Raw genomic sequence first — 25,991 nt, 5'->3', positions numbered from 1 at the left:
TGAGATGTAACAGAGCTATTTATTTTGAAAGTGTTTTAGAAAATAAAATAAAAATGCATTAAGAATAATTTTGAATCATAACCATGACTGGTCCCTCATACTGTCATAGATTAATTTATTTAACGCGTTTCTGGTAGTCTTCAGCTGAATATTTCTCTCGATGTCTTTCAGATATGTGCACTGAATTCATTCACTTGGATTCTGGATGACAATTAAAAGGTATTCTTTATCTGTAAGGGAAATGAAAAGAACAAGTCAATTCAGAATTAAAGTCTTCTTGCAACTATACAATTTATAATCTCAATATTTTCTACATGCTTAAGTATCAAGTTTGAACATTGAAAAGAAAGAAAAATTAAACTCCAACATCTCATCTGATTACATGTCACAGCAAATCAGAATTTTTCTTTCAGTTTGAAAAATGTATTTTGAGAACCATTCTATTTGTAGTTGCAAAACTGTAGAGATCTTCATGAAATTTATCATTTGCCACATTTACTATTGATTTGAAGCATAGAATTTTGCTTAACCAACTGTAGGTTAAATTGCTTCACTATTATGAATGTCATTGGGTAATAAGAACACTGAGTCCATACATATCTGCATCCAATCCGTGACATGTTCTCAGAGCAAAAACAAATTAAATGCACAATTCTGCATGTTAAACTCAAACACTATTTCGTCAGTCAGGTAGCAGGAAAAAGATTTCAAATTGAAAATTAATTCAGAATGTCAGATGGCTGTTAAAAGGTGCTCCTTGTAGTCTGATTCTATGCAAAGCTTAAAAATGTGTTGCTGGAAAAGCGCAGCAGGTCAGGCAGCATCCAAGGAACAGGAGAATCGACGTTTCGGGCATAAGCCCTTCTTCGGGAATGAGGAGGGTGTGCCAAGCAGGCTAAGATAAAAGGTAGGAAGGAGGGACTTGGGGGAGGGGCGTTGGGAATACGATAGGTGGAAGGAGGTTAAGGTGAGGGTGATAGGCCGGAGAGGGGGTGGGGGCAGAGAGGTCGGGAAGAAGATTGCAGGTCAAGAAGGCGGTGCTGAGTCTGAGGGTTGGGACTGAGAAAAGGTGGGGGGAGGGAAGGAGGGATTCTACGCAAACTCCATTTAGCCTTGCAGTCCATCCCCTGCATCCATATTAAGCTTTTTATAATGTAAAGACTTTTTTTTTTAAATAAGAGAGAAACCTTGCATGATTGCAGAAGATATGTGACAGAGTGTTACTTTATAAATTATGACACTCCAAGTAATTTAAATTTGAACCATTCCTGAGCAATTTCACAGCAGATTTACTTGTGATAACAAAAACATTCACAACCACAGTTAAAACTGATGGTAAATCCAGATACAAACTCCTGTTACCCTGTTGAATAAGTACTCTTATACAATTACTAGTACTTTAATAAATAATGATGGATTATGTTGAGAGTTCTTTCACAAATTATTTAAGAAATTGACTACAATCGAAATGAAATGCACGAATTGTCCTTTAAATTAAAAATGGCTAAATTTTGCGATTGGTGGCAAATGCTGCCAATGATGTCAAAGAAAACTGCCCAGTAAACTCTAGTTAAAAATCACACGACGCCAGGTTATAGTCCAACAGGTTTAATTGGAAGCACACTAACTTTCGGAGCATCGCTCCTTCATCAGGTGGTAGTGGGGGGCTCAATCCTAACACACAGAATTTATAGCAAACATTTACAGTGTGGTGTAACTGAAATTATATATTGAAAAATTGATTGTCTGTTAAGCCTTTCATCTGTTAGAATACCATGACAGTTTCACTTCGTTCATGTGTAAATCAAAAACTTTTGTTTTTAAAAGTTGCGTTCTCAGGTTAGCTAACCTGAGAAGGCACCTTTTTTAAAAAAGGTTTTGTGATTTACACATGAACGAAGTGAAACTGTCATGGTACTCTAACAGATGAAAGGCTTAACAGACAATCAATTTTTCAATATATAATTTCAGTTACACCACACTGTAAATGTTTGCTATAAATTCTGTGTGTTAGGATTGAGCACCCCACTACCACCTGATGAAGGAGCGATGCTCCGAAAGTTAGTGTGCTTCCAATTAAACCTGTTGGACTATAACCTGGCGTCGTGTGATTTTTAACTTTGTACACCCCAGTCCAACACCGGCATCTCCAAATCAGTAAACTCTAGTTATCCTTGTGATAAAAGGAAAAAAACAAGTGTGTGTGTGAATTCTTTAACATCAAGCTGAACAGCCTTCCTTAAAGTTCTTGGAAGTGTCAGACCAATGTAGCCATATAACCTGAAGACAGACAGGAAAATAAGACATGCCCACAAATTCAGGATTCTTGAGAGGTATGCATTGTTTAAAGAAAAAAATTAAATCATTTATTGAATAAAGATGAAAGTAGCAAAAATTGTTTTCAAAAGGTATCCAAAGGAAATAATTATTTTATAAAGCTAATCATTCACCTGAAAGAAAAATAAAAGCATACGAGGTATCAAAACTTTGGTTATGCTGGAGATGGAGACTTGGTATTGGGGTTTCTGAAGAACAAGAAGCCTAGGACATCATGAAAAGTTATTTTGGTAGAAGAGTAGCAGCTCAGCACCTGACTGCTTATAGTTTGTTGCATGATGCATTTAGCAATATAAGAAAACGAAGATTGAAACTGATCTGGTAAGATTTGTACAATTATTTGAAATGTTAGATTTACAGTTTTATTTTTTTAAAATCACTGCTACAATGAATAGTGAAGAGCATTGTTTATGAGTGGGGTAGTCAGAATTCAAACTAAAGTAAACTGGTTGTAAAATTCAATTGCCTTTGTGGACAGGCCTTGTTAACAACTCAAAGACCTTTCACAGATTAGAGGTGTGAAATTACAATTAGTGAATCATGCCCTGTCTCCAAGGCACCTCAGTAGTGTCTGTCAAACCAACAAATAAGCACAAACTAATATTGATTTTCCATGTCTGTGTAGAGTAAAATGCCATTTAGTTTATGAGAGTTGTCCATGAGTGGTTGCGGTGTTATCTCACCATAGGAGGTTAGCTAGCTTCAAAGAAACTCCGAGACAGTTCCTAATTGTCTTTTGATAGCCTGCTGTCAAAGCAGACATTGGAAGGAGAAGAGGTGCTTATGGTCAGCTGCATGTTTAAAAAAAGTTTGAATAGGTAAAAATGATGAGGATGCACAAACAGCATGGAAGCTCCTGTTAAATGCCACATGAACACCCTTCCCGAATATAAATTTCTTCCTTTCTTCAGTGGACTGCTGGCTTTGGAGTAAAAACAATGACTGCAGATGTGGAAACCAGATTCTGGATTAGTGGTGCCGGAAGAGCACAGCAGTTCAGGCAGCATCAAGGAGCTTTGAAATCGACGTTTCGGGCAAAAGCCCTTCATCAGGAATAAAGGCAGTGAGCCTGAAGCGTGGAGAGATAAGCTAGAACAGGGTGGGGGTGGGGAGAAAGTAGCATAGAGTACAATGGGTGAGTGGGGGAAGGGATGAAGGTGATAGGTCAGGGAGGAGAGTGTGGAGTGGCTAGGCGGAAAAGGAGATAGGCAGGTAGGATAAGTCCGGTCAAGTCATGGGGACAGTGCTGAGCTGGAAGTTTGGAACTAGGGTGAGGTGGGGGAAGGGGAAATGAGGAAACTGTTGAAGTCCACATTGATGCCCTGGGGTTGAAGTGTTCTGAGACGGAAGATGAGGCGTTCTTCCTCCAGGTGTCTGGTGGTGAGGGAGCGGCGGTGAAGGAGGCCCAGGACCTCCATGTCCTCGGCAGAGTGGGAGGGGGAGTTGAAATGTTGGGCCACGGGACGGTGTGGTTGATTGGTGCGGGTGTCCCGGAGATGTTCCCTAAAGCGCTCTGCTGGGAGGCGCCCAGTCTCCCCAATGTAGAGGAGAACGCATCGGGAGCAACGGATACAATAAATGATATTAGTGGATGTGCAGGTAAAACTTTGATGGATGTGGAAGGCTCCTTTAGGGCCTAGGATAGAGGTGAGGGAGGTGGTGTGGGCGCAGGTTTTACAGTTCCTGCGGTGGCAGGGGAAAGTGCCAGGATGGGAGGGTGGGTTGTAGGGGGGCGTGGACCTGACCAGGTAGTTATGGAGAGAACGGCCTTTGCGGAAGGCGGAAAAGGGTGGGGAGGGAAATATATCCCTGGTGGTGGGGTCTGTTTGGAGGTGGCGGAAATGTCGGCGGATGATTTGGTTTATGCGAAGGTTGGTAGGGTGGCAGGTGAGCACCAGGGGCGTTCTGTCCTTGTTACGGTTGGCAGGGTGGGGTCTGAGGGCGGAGGTGTGGGATGTAGACGAAATGCGTTGGAGGGCATCTTTAACCACGTGGGAAGGGAAATTGCGGTCTCTAAAGAAGGAGGCAATCTGGTGTGTTCTGTGGTGGAACTGGTCCTCCTGGGAGCAGATCCGGCGGAGGCGGAGGAATTGGGAATATGTAATGGCATTTTTGCAAGAGGTAGGGTGGGAAGAGGTGTAATCCAGGTAGCTATGCGAGTCGGTGGGTTTGTAAAAAATGTCAGTGTCAAGTCGGTCGTCATTAATGGAGATGGAGAGGTCCAGGAAGGGGAGGGAGGTGTCAGAGATGGTCCAGGTAAATTTAAGGTCAGGGTGGAATGTGTTGGTGAAGTTGATGAATTGCTCAACCTCCTCATGGGAACATGAGGTGGCGCCAATGCAGTCATCAATGTAGCGGAAGAAGAGGTGGGGAGTGGTGCCGGTGTAATTATGGAAGATCAACTGCTCTACGTAGCCAACAAAAAGACAGGCATAGCTGGGGCCCATACGTGTGCCCATGGCTACCCCTTTGGTCTGGAGGAAGTGGGAGGATTCAAAGGAGAAATTGTTAAGGGTGAGGACCAGTTCGGCCAAAGGAATGAGAATGTCGGTGGAAGGGTACTGTTGGGGACGTCTGGAGCGGAAAAAAACGGAGGGCTTGGAGGCCCTGGTCATGGCGGATGGAGGTGTAGAGGGATTGGATATCCATAGTGAAGATGAGGCGTTGGGGGCCGGGGTAATGGAAGTCTTGGAGGAGGTGGAGGGCGTGGGTGGTGTCTTGAATGTATGTGGGGAGTTCCTGGACTGGGGGGGGGGATAGGACAGTGTCGAGGTAGGTAGAGATGAGTTCAGTGGGGCAGAAACATGCTGAGACAATGGGTCGGCCAGGGTGGTCAGGCTTGTGGATCTTGGGAAGGAGGTAGAACCGGACAGTGCGGGGTTCCCGGACTATGAGGTTGGAAGCTGTGGGTGGGAGGTCTCCTCAGGTAATGAGGTTCTATATGGTCTGGGAGATGATGGTTTGGTGATGGGGGGTGGGGTCATGGTCAAGGGGGCAGTAGGAAGAGGTGTCCTCGAGTTGACGTTTGGCTTCAGCAGTGTAGAGGTCAGTGCGTCAGACTACCACTGCGCCCCCTTTATCCGCTGGCTTGATGGTGAGGTTGGGATTGGAGCAGAGGGATTGGAGGGCTGCGCGTTGTGAGGGGAGAGGTTGGAGTGGGGGAGGGGGGATGACAGGTTGAGGCGGTTAATGTCCCGTCGGCAGTTGGAAATGAAGAGGTCGAGGGCAGGTAATAGGCCAGCGCGGGGTGTCCAGGTGGATGCAGTGTGTTGGAGGTGGGCGAAGGGGTCCTCGGAAGGTGGGCGGGAGTCCTGATTGTGAAAGTAAGCTCTGAGGCGGAGGCGACGGAAGAATTGTTCGACGTCACGGCGTGTACTAAATTCATTGATGCATGGACGGAGGGGGATGAAGGTGAGTCCTTTGCTGAGGACTGATCGTTCTTCCTCAGTGAGGGGGTGGTCTGGGGGGGATGGTGAAAACTCGGCAGGGCTGGGAACTGGGATCTGGTGTATGTGTAGAGCTTCTCTCTCCACACTTCAGGCTCACTGCCTTTATTCCTGATGAAGGGCTTTTGCCCGAAACGTCGAATTCGAAGCTCCTTGGATGCTGCCTGAACTGCTGGCTTTGGATACATACACTGCTGATGGAGACGTCAACAGGTGCAGTAGTTGAAACAGAACATGAAGAGGGTGTAAAGACCAAGAGAACCGTGGACATTGTAAATCAGAAACAAATACAGTAATTGCTGGAAGAGGTCAGCAGGTCTGGCAGCATCTGTGAAAAGAAACCAGAGTTAACATATTGAGTTGAGTGACCCAAAACGTTAAGTATGATGTCTCTCCACAGATGCTGCCAGACCTGCTGAGCTATTCCCGAACAGGATATTTTGTTCAAAGTGCAGAGCAAGGTAACATGATCGGTGAGCCAGAGGAGGAAGAAAGGTGTCTAACTGGAGAAAGAAGACAAGGCACACTCAGATAAAGAGAAGAGGAAAATACATAATCACTTCTCTACCCACAGGGTTCCTAATATAAGATTGGGCAGATGGTGAGTGAAAATGCTGAACTGTGAAAAATCACAGGGCATCACCTCGTCTTTTCCTGCACCCCTTGGCTCTGTGTGAGACACGTATCATTGTCTTTATCTAGCAGTTACCACAGAGGCTATGGAAGGAAATGTGGTGGATAGGTCTGAACTGATGGGTACTGAGGAATTTCAAACAGCTGCAGTACCTCTAGAAGTTGATTTCAGCACTAACAATGACTATATTTTTCTGGTGCTTCATTACTGGTCATACTCTGCCGTCAGCCAGAGATTCAGCACTGAACTTAGAATCCATGGCCAAACATCACAAAGGGGTATCATATTTAATAAAACAAATCCTTCCTGGTTGCGTACGTAACAGATGTATTATTGGGTGCCTTCAATAGGAAATGGGTTCCCCAAAACTATGGGGAAGTTGGCAATTCCAAGAAATTTGATAAGTGTCTTCCTTTACTGTGAAGATCTCAAGTTTGACAAACTCACCCCCTTGGAACATGACATTGCTGATCTGGTGAATGTAGTCTTCTGTTGGGTTTGGGTGTTACCATTGTCTGACAAAATGACCGTTGTGCATGAAATGCTGCCACTGACAAGACTGAACAGGACATAGATCATGGCTAAACACTTCATCAGCCAATTCACTCTATACTAAAACATAGTCTGCTCAAACACAATTGTTCATTTCAAACTACAGCCTCTTTCTCTACACTCACTGGAGTGGATAAAGGTTCCATCTGGTGAAGTTACGGATGGGTTTTCAATGACTAATTTTTGTTGTCTACCTCTGGACTCCATTATCTATAAAGCATACTATTATGGGGCCAACAGTGCAATAGACATTTCTGGTTTCTTTCACAGGCTCTCTCTTTAAGCAATGCCAGCTCATGGAAAAAAAAGGAACAAGTCACAGGTGTGAACAAAATATGAAAAAAAATTAAAAATTGAAAAATGTGAAAAGGTTGATAAAATGTGATACCTGGATTTTTACTTTATTGAGCATATTTATTTCATATAAAATAAGGACTGTAGAAATTCAAGAAGGTAACATCTTCTCAAGAAGATGCACACTAATATTAGCCTGGCCAGTGACACCCACATCCACTGAATGAATAAAAAGTATCTTATCTGTATTAAATATTGCCTCTTCAAACAAGTTCTAAGACTGTCAATTTTAATTCCTAAGTGGCTAATCAGCTCAAGTTCACACCACTACATCAATTTGAGTTTACTCCATCACTGAAGGTTCTCTCCTTAGAGAAGCATAGAATCACTGATAACAACTTGTGTATTTCACTGTTTAAACTCCATGTGAGTAGACACCAGATTTCACCAGCAGTTTGCTCAGCACAATTAAGTTAAAGGTACAGCATACTATTTTAGCATGCTATTCTTCCCAATGCACATTTGCACCAATTTACCAGAAAAATTGAAATTTCTTAGTTTCTAAAATAGCAAATTTTTAAAAAGTCTCAATGCTGATAAATTTGATAAATGGCCACTTATTCACAGCACACTGACTAGAAAACTGTAAAGCACAATTTACTTCATTAGTAATCAAGGCCCAATAATCTCTGAGTGCAGTGCTGAAGTAATGAGTTAGTCTGATCTTCTTGGCTTAAATGAATATTCTAAAGTTAGTCACATAGCACACATTATACTTACAGAAAAACTGTTATAAATATTAGACTTAATGAGGAACATTATAACAGGCAATCAACTTTAATAGTTCACCCGAAGAAGCATCTTGCCTTTTAGCAAGAAAATATATCAAGGTCCAAATAATTACAGCCCAAAATAAAACACATTATTGCACAGTGTGATGTAATACATTTATAGAAATGTATAAAATATATTCTGCTTTGGTGAGGATTTTTAAATTTCTTATTTTAAAATAATTTTGTCTCTTATAAAAACAAAATACTGCAGATGGTGATGATCGGAATTAAAAATAGTAGGAGCTGGACAAACTCAGAATCTGTGGAGACAGAAATACAGTTAACATTTGCATTGAATGACCTGAAAAGGAGCATTTGGACTTGAAATATTAACAATATTTTTGTCTCCACAGATGCTGCTAGACCCATTGAGTTTTAAGTTTGCCCCTTTCTTACTGTTGGTCTGTCCGGAGAATGTATCATTTCAGCTGAAATTCTCCCATATATCCATGCCAATATTGCTTCATAAAACCATCAAGGAATTGCATGAATAAGCTATTTCCTCTACTCACTTCAGACATTTCAAATGGTGGTCCAACACTGCCCCTTTTTTTTTAAGTTGATATGTTTGGGGTGTGTCAAAGAGAATCAAGTGATTCTCAAATTGATTTCTCACTGCTGATTTGAAAATATTTTTATATCACTTGACACTGATTCATGGAATCAAAATGTTATCCTGACTAATTCACTAACTCTTTTGAATCACGTTGAGTCAATGAGAAAAGCTCTTTGCCACCAGCTAGAAAATACATTTTGTAAAAATAAGACATATGGAGGGGTTGGTGGGGGGGGAGAGAAGAGAAGAAGCAAGATTGTGTCCTAGTGAGAAGTAGGAACGAAATTCCTGTCCAGACTTCACCTAAAACTGCCCCCTTTGGCAATTTTACCCAAAGATACAGTGCTCTGAATGTGGATCTCCACTCAAGGAAATAACCAATTTCACTCTGACAATCAAACAGCTTTACCTGGAGCAACCATTATCTCATGTTTTTTTGATCGGACCCGTAAGAAAGTCAAATCATTCTGTGGATCAATATCTCGGACAGTGCTTCTGGCTTTCATGGCAAGTTGATGGAACAGGCCTGCATATTGCACTGTGGTGGAGTTATCCAGGGTTGTCCTTATTGGAATTCCTATAAATGAAAACATACAAAAAACAATTATATAGCTTTCTAAATTGATTTCATATTTCACTCGAATCAAAAACAAAGACTTTTTTCTGGTGTTAAATGGAATAGCATCAGCATCAGGAAAATAGAGTTAAGCATTAATGTGGATTATGCAATCAAAAAAGGGGCCTGTAAGCAATTAAAGATCTAACAATTTGCATATCCAGATCCCTCCTGAAGTTGCCAATCCTACACAGTTTGGTTTACTTGACCAGTCAATTTCATTTATGGAACACTGTGAATCTCAACAATTTGTTGATTTTCCCATAACACAATTATAATGGAAAGCAACATTGATTGTAGTTCTTTTCATATGTGGGCAAAAATGCTGCTGCATCTTTTACAGCATTTCTTCCACCACACCAATGACAAAAAACTGAAGCCATGGGCAAAGCCTTTGTCATGATAATAAGAAAACAAGCCTTGTAATATGTAGGAAGGCACAGCAATGCTGTGATTTCTTGACTAATACTCCAATGATTTAAGGGTATTAGTTCAAATTCTATCAAAGTAACTGCAGAATTTAAATTCAGTCAAATCAATTGAAGTGAAAGTTAGCACTAATGGTGGTGACCAGGAAACTATTGGACTGTCACAAATACCTGTAAGCTCACACATGCTCTTCACAGAAGGACATCTGCCATCCTTCCTGGTCTAGCCTACAAAAGACTCCTGACCCACGGTGATGTGATTGTTTCCTAACAGTCTTCTGAAAAGGTCGATGGAACTGTATGACAAGTGCGATTATAAAAAAAAGTGGCTCAAAGATTGGCTGACCATACGCCTCTCAAGTGTATTTAATGTCTCATGAAGTCACACTCCAACAGGTTATTGTCCAACAGGTTTATTTGAAATCACAAGCTTTCAGAGAGCTGCTCCTTTGCCAGGTGAAGCACTTGATGGAGGAGCAGCGCTCCAAAAGCTTATGACTTCAAACAAACTTGCTGGCATATAACCTGGTGTCGTGTGACTTCTGATTCTGTCCATCCCAGTGCAACACCAGCACCCTTACATCAAGCGTATTTAAGAATGGGCAATAAATGTTGGCCTTGTCTGTTATGCCCACATCCTTTGAATTAATTTTAGAAACACTTAAGCAAACACAATGGAGGAGGTGATATGAGTGCATACAATGATCATACATTGCTTATTGAACAGTTGTACAAGGCACTTCAAGGAACAAAAAAAAGTAAATAATCCATATGCTTTGCTCGAACCATTTTCTGTTGCTGATGACAGACAATTGTTAAAATTTCTCTCAGCGAGTTTTAAAGAACGCAAACAATAAAAGTCGAGCAGAAAATAGTTCGAAATGAATAAGAGATCAATCAGAACTTGAAAGGCAAATGGAAAGGCTCCTTCACAGCACTTTCCCAAGTCAGCAGGCACACACATAGGTTCCTTTCCAAAACTTTCACCATCCTGACTTGGAACCATATTGCATTCCTTCGCTGTGGCTGAATTAAAATCTTGGAACACCTTTCCTAAACAGCTCTGTGGGTATACCTATACCACATGAACTACAATGGTTCAAGAATGTAGCTCCCCATCACCATCTTAAGTTCAACATGAGATTGGCAATAAATGCTAGCCTTTAAAGTGACACCCTGACTCCATTAAAAAAAAATCAAAAGCTAATGTTAAACCACAACTGTTAGTTCAATTATTTTTTTCACTCCGAGAAGCAAGGTGGCCAAATGTATGTTTGTAGAGCTTCCATCTTTACCTCATTAACTACTTTCCTGCTTCTGTTAGCTGGAGTGTTTTGGGATGACATGAAGGAACGAAATGCAGCTACTATTGCAAGGCCATTTACAGGCAAGTGTAGAAAAATGGCTCAATAAATTCTGTAGTTTAATAAAATGCTGCCTTCATCATTCTACGTGCAATCTCTTCGGAAATACTATATTCAGAACAAGGACAATTTAATGTTAGAACCATCACTAAATTTGATTGCACTAATTCCCATTTATTCAGCAAATCACAGACACATGGGAACTAGCTACTAAAGCACCAATTAATGTAGCATGTGATCACACTACGCATTAAAAAAAGACAATTTAGAATATTATCCTAAATATTACAGGGCTTAAAATCATCCGAAACAGTAGATTACTATTAAAATCAAGTTCTAATTTTTAAAATTTCAGCATAAAACCATTGCCTGCAAACTGGCCATCTGCTGTATGTGAATAAAATATGTTCCTCCAGGTATCTGACTTACCCTAAAATTAAAAATTGAGAGCTCTCTACATGTGAGATTTTGAAGTTGCAAAACCAAAACAGTGATCCTGTCCAAGAATTGCACCTTTCTCTCCACATAAATATGCATTTATACCCACACAAAGGACAATAACTCAATCTCATTATATTCACAGCCTGTGTTTCCACTTCTGACCAATTCTCTGATTTTCACTACCAACAATCCCTTACCCTCTGATTTTTAGCTCCTTTTCAAGATACACTCTCTCCTCTGAGAGGGCAACTATGAATGTGGGAAGGATAACTTATCCAAAAGGTCCTCAAGTGTTAAACGGTGCTGGTAGACTTTCATTCCATTATTCCTGATTCATGGAAACAGGATGATATACACAGAGACATCCACAATAGGGTTCTTTGTTTGAGCAAAAGTGGTTGTATAAATGTGCAGGTTAGGTGGGTGGCACGGTGGTTAGCACTGCTGCCTCACAGCGCCAGAGACCTGGGTTCAATTCCCTCCTCAGGCAACTGTCTGTGTGGAGTTTGCACATTCCCCCTCTTGTCTACATGGGTTTCCTCCAGGTGCTCCGGTTTCCCTCACAGTCCAAAAATGTGCAGGTTAGGTGAATTGGCCATGCTAAATTGCCCATAGTGTTAGGTGAAGGGGTAAATGTAGGGGAATGGGTCTGGGTGGGTTACTCTTTGGAGGTTGGTGTGGACTTGCTGGACCGAAGGGCCTGTTTCCACACTAACTAATCTAAGTAAATCACCTTGCATTGTATAAGTGTAATTATTCAGAGTTTTGATTTTTAACTCATCTTATTTTCTTCAATCATAATCTGTTGTGCTCACTATAGACTACACTGTAATGCAATTGGTATGCCGTAGTTTTGCTACTCATCTTGAGCTGATATGAAAAAGTCAGATAGCACAAGCGTGATGGGGACAGAAAGCGCAACGGGTAGAGAAAGCAGGAGAATACAACCACTAATGTCATCACGATGTAGATGCATCAAAGAAATTAAGGTTAAAGATTGCTAAATCCAGTCTTACTGAGAGTTCAACTTAATATCTTGTTTCTGAGGAGTCACTGGACTCAAAACGTTAATTTTGCTTTCTCCCCACATACGTGCCAGACAGTGCTGAGCTTCTCCAACAAATTTTTGTTTTTGCTACCTGTACAATGTTTTGGACCCTGTACAATGTTCCAAAAACTGCTGATTACTGTAGGATTAAGAGGCCAATTAGATTCCCTCACACTGTCTCAGCCAATCAGTTATCTTGGGCATGCACACAGCATAGAGCTGACTGTTGGTACTCTATCTATAAGGATCAAATATATGCGCTTAACCTCCCTCTCACTGCAGCAATGATACACAAAGTTTCTGTGCTGTACATCTCTATGACCCTAAGTACATGCAGTGTACATGTTCACGTTCACATGGTTGGAAAGAGTAACGAACTAAGTGCGATTGATGCAGCTAAGGCAGAAATATTTAATAACCTTCGCTCAAGCACAAAATGTCAAGGCAGAGTGAAAACAAAAAGAAAACACTCAATAAAGGTAAATAAAGACTTTCAGCTCCCTCTTATGTGCAGATTGTGGATTTGCAAATTAAATTAAGTAAAAAAAAGCATTGGGATTACTGGCTGTCATGCTCCAATGATTATACTTCTTTGAGCCTAACTTAACCTGTTTCATCACTTCTACTCACTCCCAAAACATTTAGGCTCACAACTTGATACTAAGAAACACACATAAACCGCTTATTATTCCATTAGCAAGTGCTTGCCATTTTTTGTTTAAGAATTTAATTGCTCCTTTTCAGATTTATAAACATCTGAATTAGGAACACAAGGCCATTTGGCCCTTCAATCCTGTTCCATCATTCGATAGGATCGTGTTAAATCTGATTAAGGCCTCAACTCCATTTTCCTGATCTCCTTTCGACTCCCATGTCAGTTAAGAATCTATCAAACACTCAAATGATCATGCTCCCGTTGCTTTCTGGGGAAATGATTTCCAAAGACTTATCACTCAAGGAGAGAAAAGAAAGAAGGTCCCTTCATTTTTGTCTTAAATGGATGCCCCTTATTTTTAAATAGTAATCTCTAGTTCTAGTTTCTCCCTGAAGAGAAAACACCCTCTTAACATGGTTTCTGTCAAAAACCTCAGTATCTCACCTGTTTCAAGTAAACCACCTGAAAACTTCTGCCCTGTTCAATAATTTCACATGGGAGAATCAGTCCACTAGCTCCTCATCTTGGAAATCTAAAGAAGTAAACCTTTTCACAACTGTTCCTTTTTTTAAAAAAAAATGGAGACCAAAACTAAACACAGTATACCAGATGCGATCTTACCCTGTAAAACTAGCAAGACCTTCCTACTTTTATACTGCTTTCTCTTTGCAATAAACAACATTCCATTTGCATTCCTAATCACCCTTGGGGGGGGGGGGTACCTACATACTAAGGTTGCTTGTATTAGGGCACCAAAGTCTCTCTGCATTATAGGTTCTGCAGTCTGTCTTCATTTAATATAATGCTGATTTTCTATTCTTCTTCACAGGAGGCTCCCAAGCACTGAGGATGCCACGTAGACAGGGGACGAAACATTTGCAAGTCAAATTCCCAGCTCGGCGAACAGAACCACAACAACGAGCACCCGAGCTACAAATCTTCTCCCAAACTTTGAACACCTACGGGCGAGAGACGCTAAGACATCCTATTCTTCTTGTCCAAGTGGACAAATTTCTATTTTCCTACTTATGCTCCATTGGATATTTTAGCCACATACATGTATCTCTTTGTCGATCCCTTCTGACCTCTTCACAATGTAATTTCCTACCTATCTTTTTGTCATTAGCAAATTCAGCAGCCAGATTTTTGGTTTCTTTGTCCAAGTTATTGCGATAAATTGTAATATAATTCCTGTCTCATATCATTTGTTAAATCTTGCCAACCCCAAATTTGCCCATTTATGCCAACTTACTCCTTCCTGTTATCTCACATATCCATGCTAACGTGTCAGACACTATACCATGAGTTCTTATTTGGTGCAGTAATCTTTGACATGGTACCTTGTCAAATGCTTTCTGGAAATCTAAGTATACATTTCCACAGGTTGCCTTTTCTCCACGTTACTTGTTACTTCCTAAAATTCCAATAAATTAGTCAAATACAATTTCTCTTTTATTGACATCGCCTAATTTCACAAGATTTTCAGTGTCCTGCTATAATCTCCTTAACATTTCACTGTTAACATATTTCAATTTTTGCTTTCCTCTGCTTTTTCCATCACTTCTACATTCCAAACAAGTGATGTTTAGCCACATAGATGTAGATAAATCTCAAATTTAGTTGAAGCCACTGCTGCCCTACATGGAGACAAGAGGTTGTACCTTGTGGATATGTGTTAGACCATTTCTACATAGTGTAGTTCAAATGTAAGCACCAACTAAAGGTAGAAAAATTGCGGTGAAAGGGAATGGGTGGGAAAGGAATTAGTTGCAATGCTTCATATTATTTAACTATTAATTGGTTCAACTTGAAGCTTTGTTATAAAATCTCAGTAGTTTATTACTAGAGCATTGTAGTAATTCCAAAATATCCCAACAGCTCAACAATAACAAATAGGAAGACTTTTCCTTTGGCCAGAAAAATTAAGGTTGGCAGGCTTTCCAAGTTGCACAGGTTTATTACAGCAAGAGCTCTGTTTGCTTCATCTTCAAGAGACACAAGAAGAGGGCGAGGAAAGTGGAACGGAGATCAGCCAAAGTCATAGTGAACAGCAGAGCAGACTGATGGGGTTATGGGCTCTACTCCTATTTCTTATGTTCTTATCAGACACTAGGCCGAAAGAATTCCATATTAATGTTCAACAGTGTTGCTAACATTACAATCAATGACAATGGGATAACATACTGCTGCTTCACCTTGAAACTGGATTTGAATCTAAATGACATAATGAAAGCTAAAGGAACTTAATTCAAGTTTGAACACACTGCAGAGAAAGAGGTCACAAATACAGCTGATATACAAAACTGCACCTGTACGCCAACAGCTTTTTGTGAAGAACTCCATGATGCACCTCATCCATATCTGTCCACTCTTTCCCTTCCAGCTGCATCACTCCCACACAAAATGAATCCCATCTGCAAGTTAACATTTATCAAATCTCCTCTGAACCATTTCTGCTGTAAGCAAAACAGGTCCAACTTCTCCACACAGTCATATAACCAAAGTCCTTTATTTCTGGTACCATATAAATAAATTCCTTCAACATCCTCCCCAAAACACTGACATTTTTCTAAAATTCAGAATTAAATTGGATGATGTAGATCTGGAAATGGACTCATATTGGTTTCTAGAATTCAAATTAATATGCTACCATCATAAAAGTTCTTTCTTCATTCTTTTGATTTTGGAAGTAGGATGCTTGTTATTTTAAGTGGTCTTGGGCTCTCTATAGACAGTTCATTGGCAATGTCTAAACAAACATGAAGAAATCTTGTACCTTGATGTTGGCAAAATGCTGAAAACAACTAAAAAACTAATTTACAAATACAGGTCTGGCATAGTTAGTTACAGTGTTACTGGTGTTGGTTATTCCCTTAATCAGAATTTGATTCAATTTGAAAGATGATGTTTTTATCACAGGCAAAAGAATGTTGCATTTGGGGGTACTTCCATTCACAAATTAATACAATAATATTGGAAATTACATGTGTTAGCCCACTTCTGTGGATAAATGTATAAAAATAAGAGTTCTCTGACCAATATGAAGTTCTTCCCTTGCAGCCTGGTTCACCACGGTCTGCAACATGGATTTTAAATATCCTCTCTTCAAAAGACGAGTTATTATCAAAGGTTTGTCAACATCAAGGTACAAGATTTATTTATGATTATTTAGACATTGCTAATGACCTGTCTATAGAGAGCCTAAGTCCACTTAAAATAACAACCATCCTACTTTCAAAATTAAAAGAATAAAGAAAGAGCTTTTATGATGGTAGCGTATTAATTGAATTCTAAAATTCAATATATAAATCCATTTCCAGTATCTGCACCATTAGATTCAGCATTTTGGGGAGGATGTTGAAGGGATTTATTTATATGGTACCAGAAATAAAGGACTTTGGTTATATGACAGCGAGGAGAAGTTGGGCCTGTTTTACTTACAGCAGAAATGATTCAGAGGAGATTTGATAAATGTTCAAAAGCATGACTAAATTTGCTACAGTAAATGAGAAGACAATGTTCCTGATGGGAAAAGAATCAGTAACTAGAAGACAGATTTACAGTAATTTAAACAAAAAACGCCTGTATTCTGAATTGCTCTGCTTCAAAGAGTATTGACAAAGATTCAATCGTAAAATTTGTAGGACAATTTAGCAAATACTTGAAGGATAAAATATGTTAGGGTTATGGGAAAAGAGCAGAGGAGAGAAATTATTCAAATAGCTCCAATCAAAGAGTTGTGATTGGTCAAAAGGTCTCCTAGCTACATATTTTTAAGACTCAACTTTCTCTTACCACACTGGCAGAATTGATAACTCACTACAAGTGCATGTCCAAATGTGTCATTTACTGAGTCACAGAGATATACAGCATGAAAACAGACCTTTTGGTCCAACTCGTCCATGCCGACCAGATATCCCAACCCAATATCGTCCCACCAGCCAGCACCTGGGCCATATCCCTCCAAACCCTTCCTGTACATATACCCATCCAAATGCCTTTTAAATGTTGCAATTGTACTAGCCTTCACCACTTCCTCTGGCAGCTTATTCCATGTAAATACCACCCTCTGCATGATAAAATTGCCCCTTAGGTCTCTTTTGTATCTTTCCCCTCTCACCCTAAACCTATGCCCTCTAGTTCTGGACTCCCCCACACTAGGGAAAATACTTTGTCTATTTATCCTATCCATGCCCCTCTACAAGGTCACCCTCACCCTCCAACACGCCAGGGAAAACAGCCCTAGCCCTACCCTCTCCCTATAGCTCAAATTCTCCAAACCTGGCAACATTCTTGTAAATCTTTTCTGAACCCTTTCAAGTTTCACAACATCTTTCCAATAGGAAGGAGACCAGAACTGCACGCAAAATTCCAACAGTGGCTGAACCAATGTCCTGTACTCAATACAGAGGAACCTCGATTATCCGAACTAGATGGACAAGCACTATTTCGTTTGGATAATCGATTCAATGCCTTTCGACTGGGGGATGGCGTTTGCTGTGAATACTGCTTCCTGTTCAGGAGATAAAGCTGCATCACAGCGTATGCACGGGCCCCCGGCCCCCCCAACCCCGTCCACCCTCCAAACCCACCCCCCCGCTTGGATGCCCTCCAATCCCGTCCAACCTCACCCTGCCTGCCTGTTCCCCAATCTTGCCCACCCCTCCGTCCCCCGCACACCAACCCCATCCAACACTGCCGGCCCGAACACTGTTGGCCCAATCCCAGCCAACCCCGCCCCCCGACCCCGTCCAACCCCGTTCCCGCCCTCCCCCCCAGACCCCGTCCAACCCCGTTCCCGCCCTCCCCCCCAGACCCCGTCCAACCCCGTTCCCGCCCTCCCCCCCAGACCCCGTCCAACCCCGTTCCCGCCCTCCCCCCCAGACCCCGTCCAACCCCGTTCCCGCCCTCCCCCCCAGACCCCGTCCAACCCCGTTCCCGCCCTCCCCCCCAGACCCCGTCCAACCCCGTTCCCGCCCTCCCCCCCAGACCCCGTCCAACCCCGTTCCCGCCCTCCCACCCCCAGACCCCGACCAACTACCCTCCCGCCCTCCCCGACTCCATCCAACCCCCTTCCCCCCAAACCCCATCCAACTCCTCTCCCGCCCTCCCCCAACCTCATCCAACCTGCCCCCCCCCCCACAAAATACTGTCCATCTGCTACTTCGCTACCCATTGGCCCATCTGATCACGATCCAGTTGTAATCTTCGCTATCCAATACACCTCCAATTTTGATCTCATTTGCAAACTTACTAACTTGCCAAGGAAAGTGAATATGAGCTCCCCATGGATAAAAATTCTCATTACATCATCATAAAAAACAGGTCTGCATATCTTAAGAGTCATAGAGTCATTGTTTTCAGTCTAGATAACCTAGTAATTTAGAAAGACTTTAAGACACAAAGGGCAACATACCTTCTGAGTTCACAACTATAGTTCCAATCACACCTTTGTGAGATTGAATCCTCTTCAGAGTTTCCTCTACCTCACTCTGTAATTAAGAAAAGATGATTAATGCAAGATAGAGAAATAAAGCAAAAAAAATTGTAGATGGTGGAAATCTGTAACAAAAACAAATTGCTGGAAAAAACTCAACTGGTCTGGCAGCATCGGTGGAGAGAAAACAGTATATACTTCGAGTCGAGGAACGCTTCTATTCTGAAGAATGGTCACTGGCTTGAAATGGTAACTCTGTTTTCTTCACACAGAAGTTGCTAGACCACCTGAGTTTCTGCAGCAATTTCTGTCATTGTTACAAACTAGACAGCATTTGATAGAATATAAAAACTCACATCACAATTCCTCTGAAGTATTTTGATGTGTTGACTGGTAGAATAATGAAAAAAAGCATATGAGAAAATAGGAATCTTTTGGAGGGACACATGTTCTAATTAACAGCCCATGTATATCGGTGTCACAAAATTGAATTCCAGGTCATTGATAACTCCAAAAAACTATGGATCACAAAACAGTTCGACACATATTCTCATTTACATTATATGGTCTAAACTTAACTTCCTGTGCCACTAATACTGCTTGATAGTCTTGGAATTTATTTAAACAATTTTCTCAAATATGATCAAATTTTATTTTACTTGGAACACTGACTCCATTCACCCACTGGCACTGCTTTGACTGAAAACAGCAGTGACAAGGCACTTACAGGCTACACTAAGCTAGCAGCTAGTTAGGTACATCATAAAACCTTTTTGAAATTTAGTCATGGGATGTCAGCATTGCCGTCTAGGTCATCATTTACTGTCCAAACTGCACTTAAGTCAACTACATTGCTGTGGGTGTGGAGTCACAAGTTGGCCAAACCAGAGAAGGATACCAGACCTCTTTTCCTAAAGTATATTAATGAATCAGATGTGTTTTTCTGACAATCAACAATGGTTTCATGGTTATTAGACCCTTAATTCCAGATATTTATTGAATTTAAATTCCACCATCTGCCGTGACAGGATTCAAACATGGGACCCCAGAACAACGGTGGAGAAGGTTGCAGGGAATAAAATATATTCACTACTTGCAAGAATTTCTGACAATACAAGGAAAGGATTCGTCCCAAAGTCTGTAAAGTTGTACACTTCTTACTCATTAATAGAATATGAGAGTCATTTATGTCTGTCCCCAATTGCTTGGGCAATAAATGACGACCTAGACAGCAATGATGATCAGGAAAGATAGTATATTTTCACATTCCCATTTCTGACCTTCAGAAGAAGGAAAGGTCGTTGCTGAAGGAACTGACCATGGTTTGGCCGACGCTATTACTCTGTGAAACTCCTTGGGGTGATATAATTAACCTGCATTAACCACAACCATCTTCCTTTGTGCTAGGTTTGACATAAGCACTTTCTATTAAAGTTCACCCACTCCAACTGATTCCAGTGATTTCAAATTTACTATAATTTTTTGATGCCACACAAGGTCATGTGACCTTTATATCAAGGGCAGGCAGTCTTGCCTTAGCTCTCAAACCTCTATCTTCAACTCAGAACTAAGGGCTCCTTAACCTCTGTTATTTTGCTGCATTGTTCAGACAATGAGCTTTCCTCTGAATGCATGCAGAAGCAAGTATTGTTGTTTCTTGCACTCCCTCAAAGACATATGAAAGAATGAACCTCAGACTAAACATCCAGAAAGTAAAGGCCTTCTACCAGCCTGTTCCCAACACACAGTAGTGTTCCCCGACTATCAAGATCAACAGCAGGCTACTAGACAATGAAGACTTAAACTTGAAGACAAACTCATGGTCTACATGTCATCCCATTCCCATTACCCCCTTCCCGCTCTGTCGAAGCAAAACGCTCAGAGAGACATTGTAGTTTTATCTCCTTCATCTTTATTCCGAGCCCTGGAGGGAGACAAAATGATCATCCATGTGCACAGGGACCTGAGTTCATGGTCTTTTCTGGAATAGCAGTTTCTTAATGAATTACATAGTCATTTTACAGGGATGAGCATCCAGATGAGACAACATACGTATTAATTGGGTGGCCATTACAATCAGTGAGCATCACTAGTAAAGATTAAGTCATCTGCTGTTACACAATGAATAACTGGCTTCATATAATGAGAATTTTTCACCTTGTTAAACTGACCTTACATACTGAATGCATACAATATTGTTAAATGCCTCTATATAATTGATGCTTTTTCACCTTGTTAACCCATTACCCTTGCCCCCAGCACCCCATTGTTAACTGTAAGTTGTTATCTGATCTGAACCATGCTCAGCTGAACCGCTTGTTTCACAAAACTCAGAACTTGACTCTATCCCTGTCTGCTTACACCCTATACGTCGTAAAATATAACCAGTGAAGCCTCTTTAAAAACCTACAAATGCAATGGCAGGACAGGTACTCCAATAGCAGTGTCCTCTTTCAGACCGACATCTTGCGTATCAAGGCACTGGTCATGGTCAATCAGATCAATGGGAGGGCCATGTCGCCCACAGGTCTGACACAAGGCTCCCAGAACAAACTCTCTACTTCAAGCTTTGTTACAGCAAGTTGTTAACAGAAAGACCCAAACGATTTGCCCAAAGCCTCCCTGAAAAAAAGCAATATCCCCATCAACTCAATGGAATCTCTTGTCCAAGACCACACAAAACAGAGAAAAAGCATTTGCAAAGGTACTAACCACTTCGGAGCATCTCTGACAGACCTCGATTGAGGTCAAGTGCAAACAGTGGAAGGACTGTGAAAAACCCAGACATTCTGTCCATCTGTCTTTTAAAATGCTGTCTGCCACACCTGTGGTGTGTGTGTGGATCCAGCATTGGACTAGTTAGGCACCTCAGAATACAGAGGTTGATGAAGGTCAGCCTCAAGCTTAATGCTTAAAAAGAATACTCTCAAATTCAGCTTTGTTATCAGTGTTTGGAACAAGGCTGTATTGATGTCCAGAGCTCAAATTGAGCAGCTCAATAATGAGTAAGTGGCAGTTGACAGAATTATTGGCAACACCATCCAATACTTTGTTGAGAAGGCAGTGTTGGCCTGATTTGATTTGTCCTTCTATTTATGGACACAGCATGACTGGGGAAAATTCCACTTTGTTTGGGACATAGGAGTACTGTAGATATATTGGAACAACTTCAGTAGGGATGCAGTTAGCTGTAGAGCACATAAGAACGAGGAGCAGAAGTTGGTAATTCAGATCCTTGATCCTGCTCTACCATTCAATATAATCATGGCTGAACTCATCTCAGCCTGAACTTCACTTTATGAATGAACAAATATGAACTCTCTTAATAAAACAAACTCATTGCTAAAATTAATCTAATGAACTTTGTCTGAAGTGCCTCCAATACAGCTACATCCTTTCTCAAGTAAGGGGACTAAATTTGCATGTAATATCCCCGATGCTGTCTCACGTGTGTCTCATACAGCTGTAGCAACAACACTTCCTTGCTTTTATTCCCTGGTATTCCTTTAGCAATAAATGCCAAAATTCCATTTGCCTTCCTTATTACCTGCTTACTGGTTTTCTGTGATTCATGCATGAGGACACTCCGATCCCTCTGCACTGAAGCACTCTGAAGTTTCTCTCCATTTAGATAGTAAACTGCCTTTTCTCTCCTCTGATGCAAATGGATAACCTCACTTATCCATGCAAAACTTCATCTGCCAAATTTTGGCCCATTCACCTAATCTATCCATATCCATTTGTAAATTTCTTATTTCTTTATTGAAACTTACTTTCATATCAATTTTAGTGTCACCTGCAAATATGCCTATAATAGTTTAATTCTCTGCCCCCAAACCACAAATATAGATTGCATTAATGTAGGCCTTTAGCATTACAGGCAGTATGCTGTCAGGGCCTTCGGCTTCCCCGGAGCTAATGTGTTGAGTCATTTATTGATATCACATGGAGTGAACTGAATTGGCATGTGAGATGCTCAGCAACTCATGAAGAGGCTAAGGTAGATAATCCATTCAGCCCCTCTGGCTCAAGATGGTTTTCAAATCATCATCCTTGCTCCTTTCATTTATATGCTGGACTCTGCCATTAGAAGGGTCCTCCTCCTCCTCCTCCAGATGAAAATGCATCTGAAGTTAATTGGGCCAAGGACACTATCCATAGAAATTCGATCACTGATGCCTTTTTGTTGAAATGAGTGACCTCCAACAACTATGCACCCTGAGCAAAATATGAATCCAACTAATGGACAGTTTTCCTGAAATGCCCTTTGTCACAATTTTAGCAGAGATCCTTAGCACTCCAGGAACTGCAATCTTAATGTAAAGGGCAGTCACTCCCAATTCCCATGAGTTCAACATTTTTGGACCTGGACTGTAATGAGGTCAGGAACTGAGTGGGCCTGAAGTAACCCAAAGTGAGAAGCAAGCAGGCTATTGTTAAGTAAGTGGTGCTTGATAGCACTGTTTGATAATATGACTTTGCTGATGAAATAGAGTGGAACGATGGGGTAGCAATTGACCAAATTTTCATGGATAATTTTTCACATAGCTGGTATTGTAGCTGTCCTGGAACAGCTTGGTCTAGTACTACGACTGGAATTTTGCCAGGTCCTGTGGCCTTTATAGTATCCAGTGTTTCCAGCTGTTTCCTTACATCACAGTGTGTAAAATTGTCTCAAGGCTAGCATTTATGATGCTAAGGACTTCATGAGGAAGTCAAAACGTGTTCAAGTACATTTTTTTCATCTGTTGGTTTTTTTCACCATCTCTCACAGACCAAGTCGAGCAGATGTCCTTTAGGACATGACTATTAAGTTAAAGTGGTGCTACCGAGCCATACTTAGTGATGAATCTTGAACTCCCCATCCCCACCCTTCTGTACCCTTTCCACTCTCACTGTATTCAAGTGGTGTGCAACATGGAGGAGTATTGATTCATTGACCGGCTGGGGGTGTAAGTATTACTGGGGGGAATTGAGACAGCCAGTAGGTAGTAATCAGTAGGAGGTTTCCTTACCCCTGTTTGGCTTGATGATCATGAATCCCATGATGTCTCACAGCAATGTTGAGAACTCCCTCCTCTCCATATACCACTATTCTGCAATCTCTGGTGGATCTGTCTTGTCAATGGCACAGAACAAACTCGAGGATATGAAGGAGGTATCTGGGATATAGTCACATTCACTGAACCATATTTTTAGATAGTATTAGGCTGTTGCTCAACTAGTCATTTCCCAATTTTAGCACAAGTTCCTGACATTAGTACGGGCTGTTGCTATTCTTTCCAGTGCCTTAGTGCATGCTGGGTGGTCCACTGACTTTCAGACCTTTTAGCTGGAATTTGGAACAGTTGGATGTAACTGAGCGGCTCTTGGCCATTTCAGAGTGCAGTTAAGAGTCAATTACATTGCTGTGAATCTCGAGTCATGAGTCTCGAGTTACCTAGGCTCAACCCAGTTCAGCGGGTCGGTGTGGACTTGGTGGGCCAAAGGGCCTGTTTCCACACTGTAGGTAATCTAATCTAATAAACTAGTTAAGGATGACATATCTTTCTTCCCTAATGATCATACATGAACCATACAGGGTTTTATGACAATGATTTCATAGTCACCATTACACAACTTTTAGTTCCAAATTTAGTAGTTGAATTGCATAGTGGGAGTGTCACTGGACTTATCAAATGGTGCAGATTAATTTTCTAGGACCATTGAGGGTTCAAACCCCACCATGGCAGCTAGTAGATTTATTAATTGATAAGTTCTAAGTTGCTATAAAAACTGATCCGATTCATTAATACCTTTTAGATAGGGGAAAATCAACCATCTCGTGACTCCAGGTCAACAGTAACAATGACTCATAAATGGTCTTTCAAAATGGTCAAGCAAACCACTCAGTTGAAAGAACTGTAAAGTACAAATGAGCAACAAATGCAGAACTTGCCATCAATACTAACATGAAAGAATAAAGATAAAATTATTGAGATCACGAGATTGTTTACTTCACAACGATTAGAGATTGAGTACAATGGGTCAATGTGCTCTGGAGTTTAGAGGGATGAGAGGTGCTTGAAACAGATTCTGAGCATGCTTGACAGGAAGATGTTGACAGAATGAACTGGTTTCTTTTGATTTGACAAAAAAGCAACATACATCCGGGTAAAGAGTTAATTAATCAAGACTGAGTTGGAATCTTTGGAATTTCCTATACCAGAGAGCTGTAAACATTAAGTTGGATCATAGTCAAGCAGATAAGCAGATCTTTGGAGTTCAGTAGAATCAAGGTACATAGGCAAGCAAACACAGGTGCAGAGAATGATCAGCATTGAAGGAGCCTAGCCTTGCACCTCCATATGCAATGTGATTTAATTTTTTTTTCTTTCAGGCGAGTTACTTAGCATCTTGATGTCAGAACAGTGTTGAGGAAAAATCATGTTTGTGAATGTACAATGTAACTCTTAGTGTCAACACCTCAAATTGCTCCCATCAGCAGTGACCCTAACATTACTCACAACATATCTGGAAAGCTAAAATCCATGACCACACTGCCACGGGTTACTCTCCAACTTAAAAACCAAACACCCTGCTAATAACTCACAAGCCCACCACTACTATAATTTTAATGGCAATAAAATAAAATTGAATCCAAGTTATTACACTGTAGCATTTAAAATACAGGTAGTCCTTTATTAACCGATCTGGACAGAGCATTTCCAGAGGCTCCCAGCTACTTTTTTCTTAAAAAAGAAAGGGTTGGCAGAGGCTTTGCAATAATAAAATGTCTAAATTAAAATCAAAACAACCAGAGGCCCGAAAGAGAAAAACAGGAGGCGGGGAACAACACAGCATGCCAGGCAGCATCATGATGCTATGTTCCTCCAGCCTCCTGTTTGTCTCCTTTGGGTTCCAGCATCTGCAGTATATTTTGTCTCAAACAGGCCCGAGAGAAACCTTTTAAAAAGCAGAAGAACAAAACAGAAGATGCTATCATTTCAATTAGACCGGAACTTTAGACGGAGCAAACAGAACAAGTTGGGGTTGCAGGAACGGCAATAATAAAAATAAAAGCAGTAATAAACCACACCCTGAGAGAATACCATCCCCTCCGCCTCCGGGCCCTGGACATTCAGTGAACAACCTATTTCAGTCCACCCTCCAAAATCCAACAGCCACTTCTTTAAACAAACCCTGAATAATCATTCATATCAGCTCGGTTCTGTTTTACCCCGCTTTATTGTGTATTTGCTTTTACCATCGTCTCTGTCTGAGGGTCCCGGCCACCGACAAACGCAAATCAGCAACGACCGGTTGCTAGGCGGAACCGGAAATGCGTCGTGACCCGGATATACTTCCCAG

General features: G+C 41.1%; 1 protein-coding gene across 1 annotated transcript; it reads right to left on the bottom strand.

The window, feature by feature from the left end:
• Positions 1-25,991, bottom strand: LOC140496295 (dynein light chain roadblock-type 2). Its single transcript, XM_072595868.1, has 4 exons — positions 25,888-25,991; positions 18,621-18,696; positions 9,062-9,229; positions 1-230 (listed from the first exon to the last, which is right to left on the bottom strand). The coding sequence occupies exons 1-4, from the start codon at positions 25,888-25,890 to the stop codon at positions 187-189; spliced, it is 291 nt and encodes a 96-aa protein (XP_072451969.1). The 5' UTR covers positions 25,891-25,991; the 3' UTR covers positions 1-186.

The sequence above is a fragment of the Chiloscyllium punctatum genome, chromosome 26, assembly GCF_047496795.1.
Source record: "Chiloscyllium punctatum isolate Juve2018m chromosome 26, sChiPun1.3, whole genome shotgun sequence".
NCBI lineage: Eukaryota > Metazoa > Chordata > Chondrichthyes > Orectolobiformes > Hemiscylliidae > Chiloscyllium > Chiloscyllium punctatum.
This window is presented reverse-complemented; position numbering and strand designations above follow the sequence as displayed.

What these genes read in the sequence shown, in the direction of transcription:
- LOC140496295 (XM_072595868.1), bottom strand. An exon ending in TATAGTTGTGAACTCAGAAG is followed by an intron (nt 9,230 to 18,620) that starts GTATGTTGCCCT and finishes TTTCATTTATAG; the next exon opens with GAATTCCAATAAGGACAACC. An exon ending in TGAGATAATGGTTGCTCCAG is followed by an intron (nt 231 to 9,061) that starts GTAAAGCTGTTT and finishes TTTCCCTTACAG; the next exon opens with ATAAAGAATACCTTTTAATT.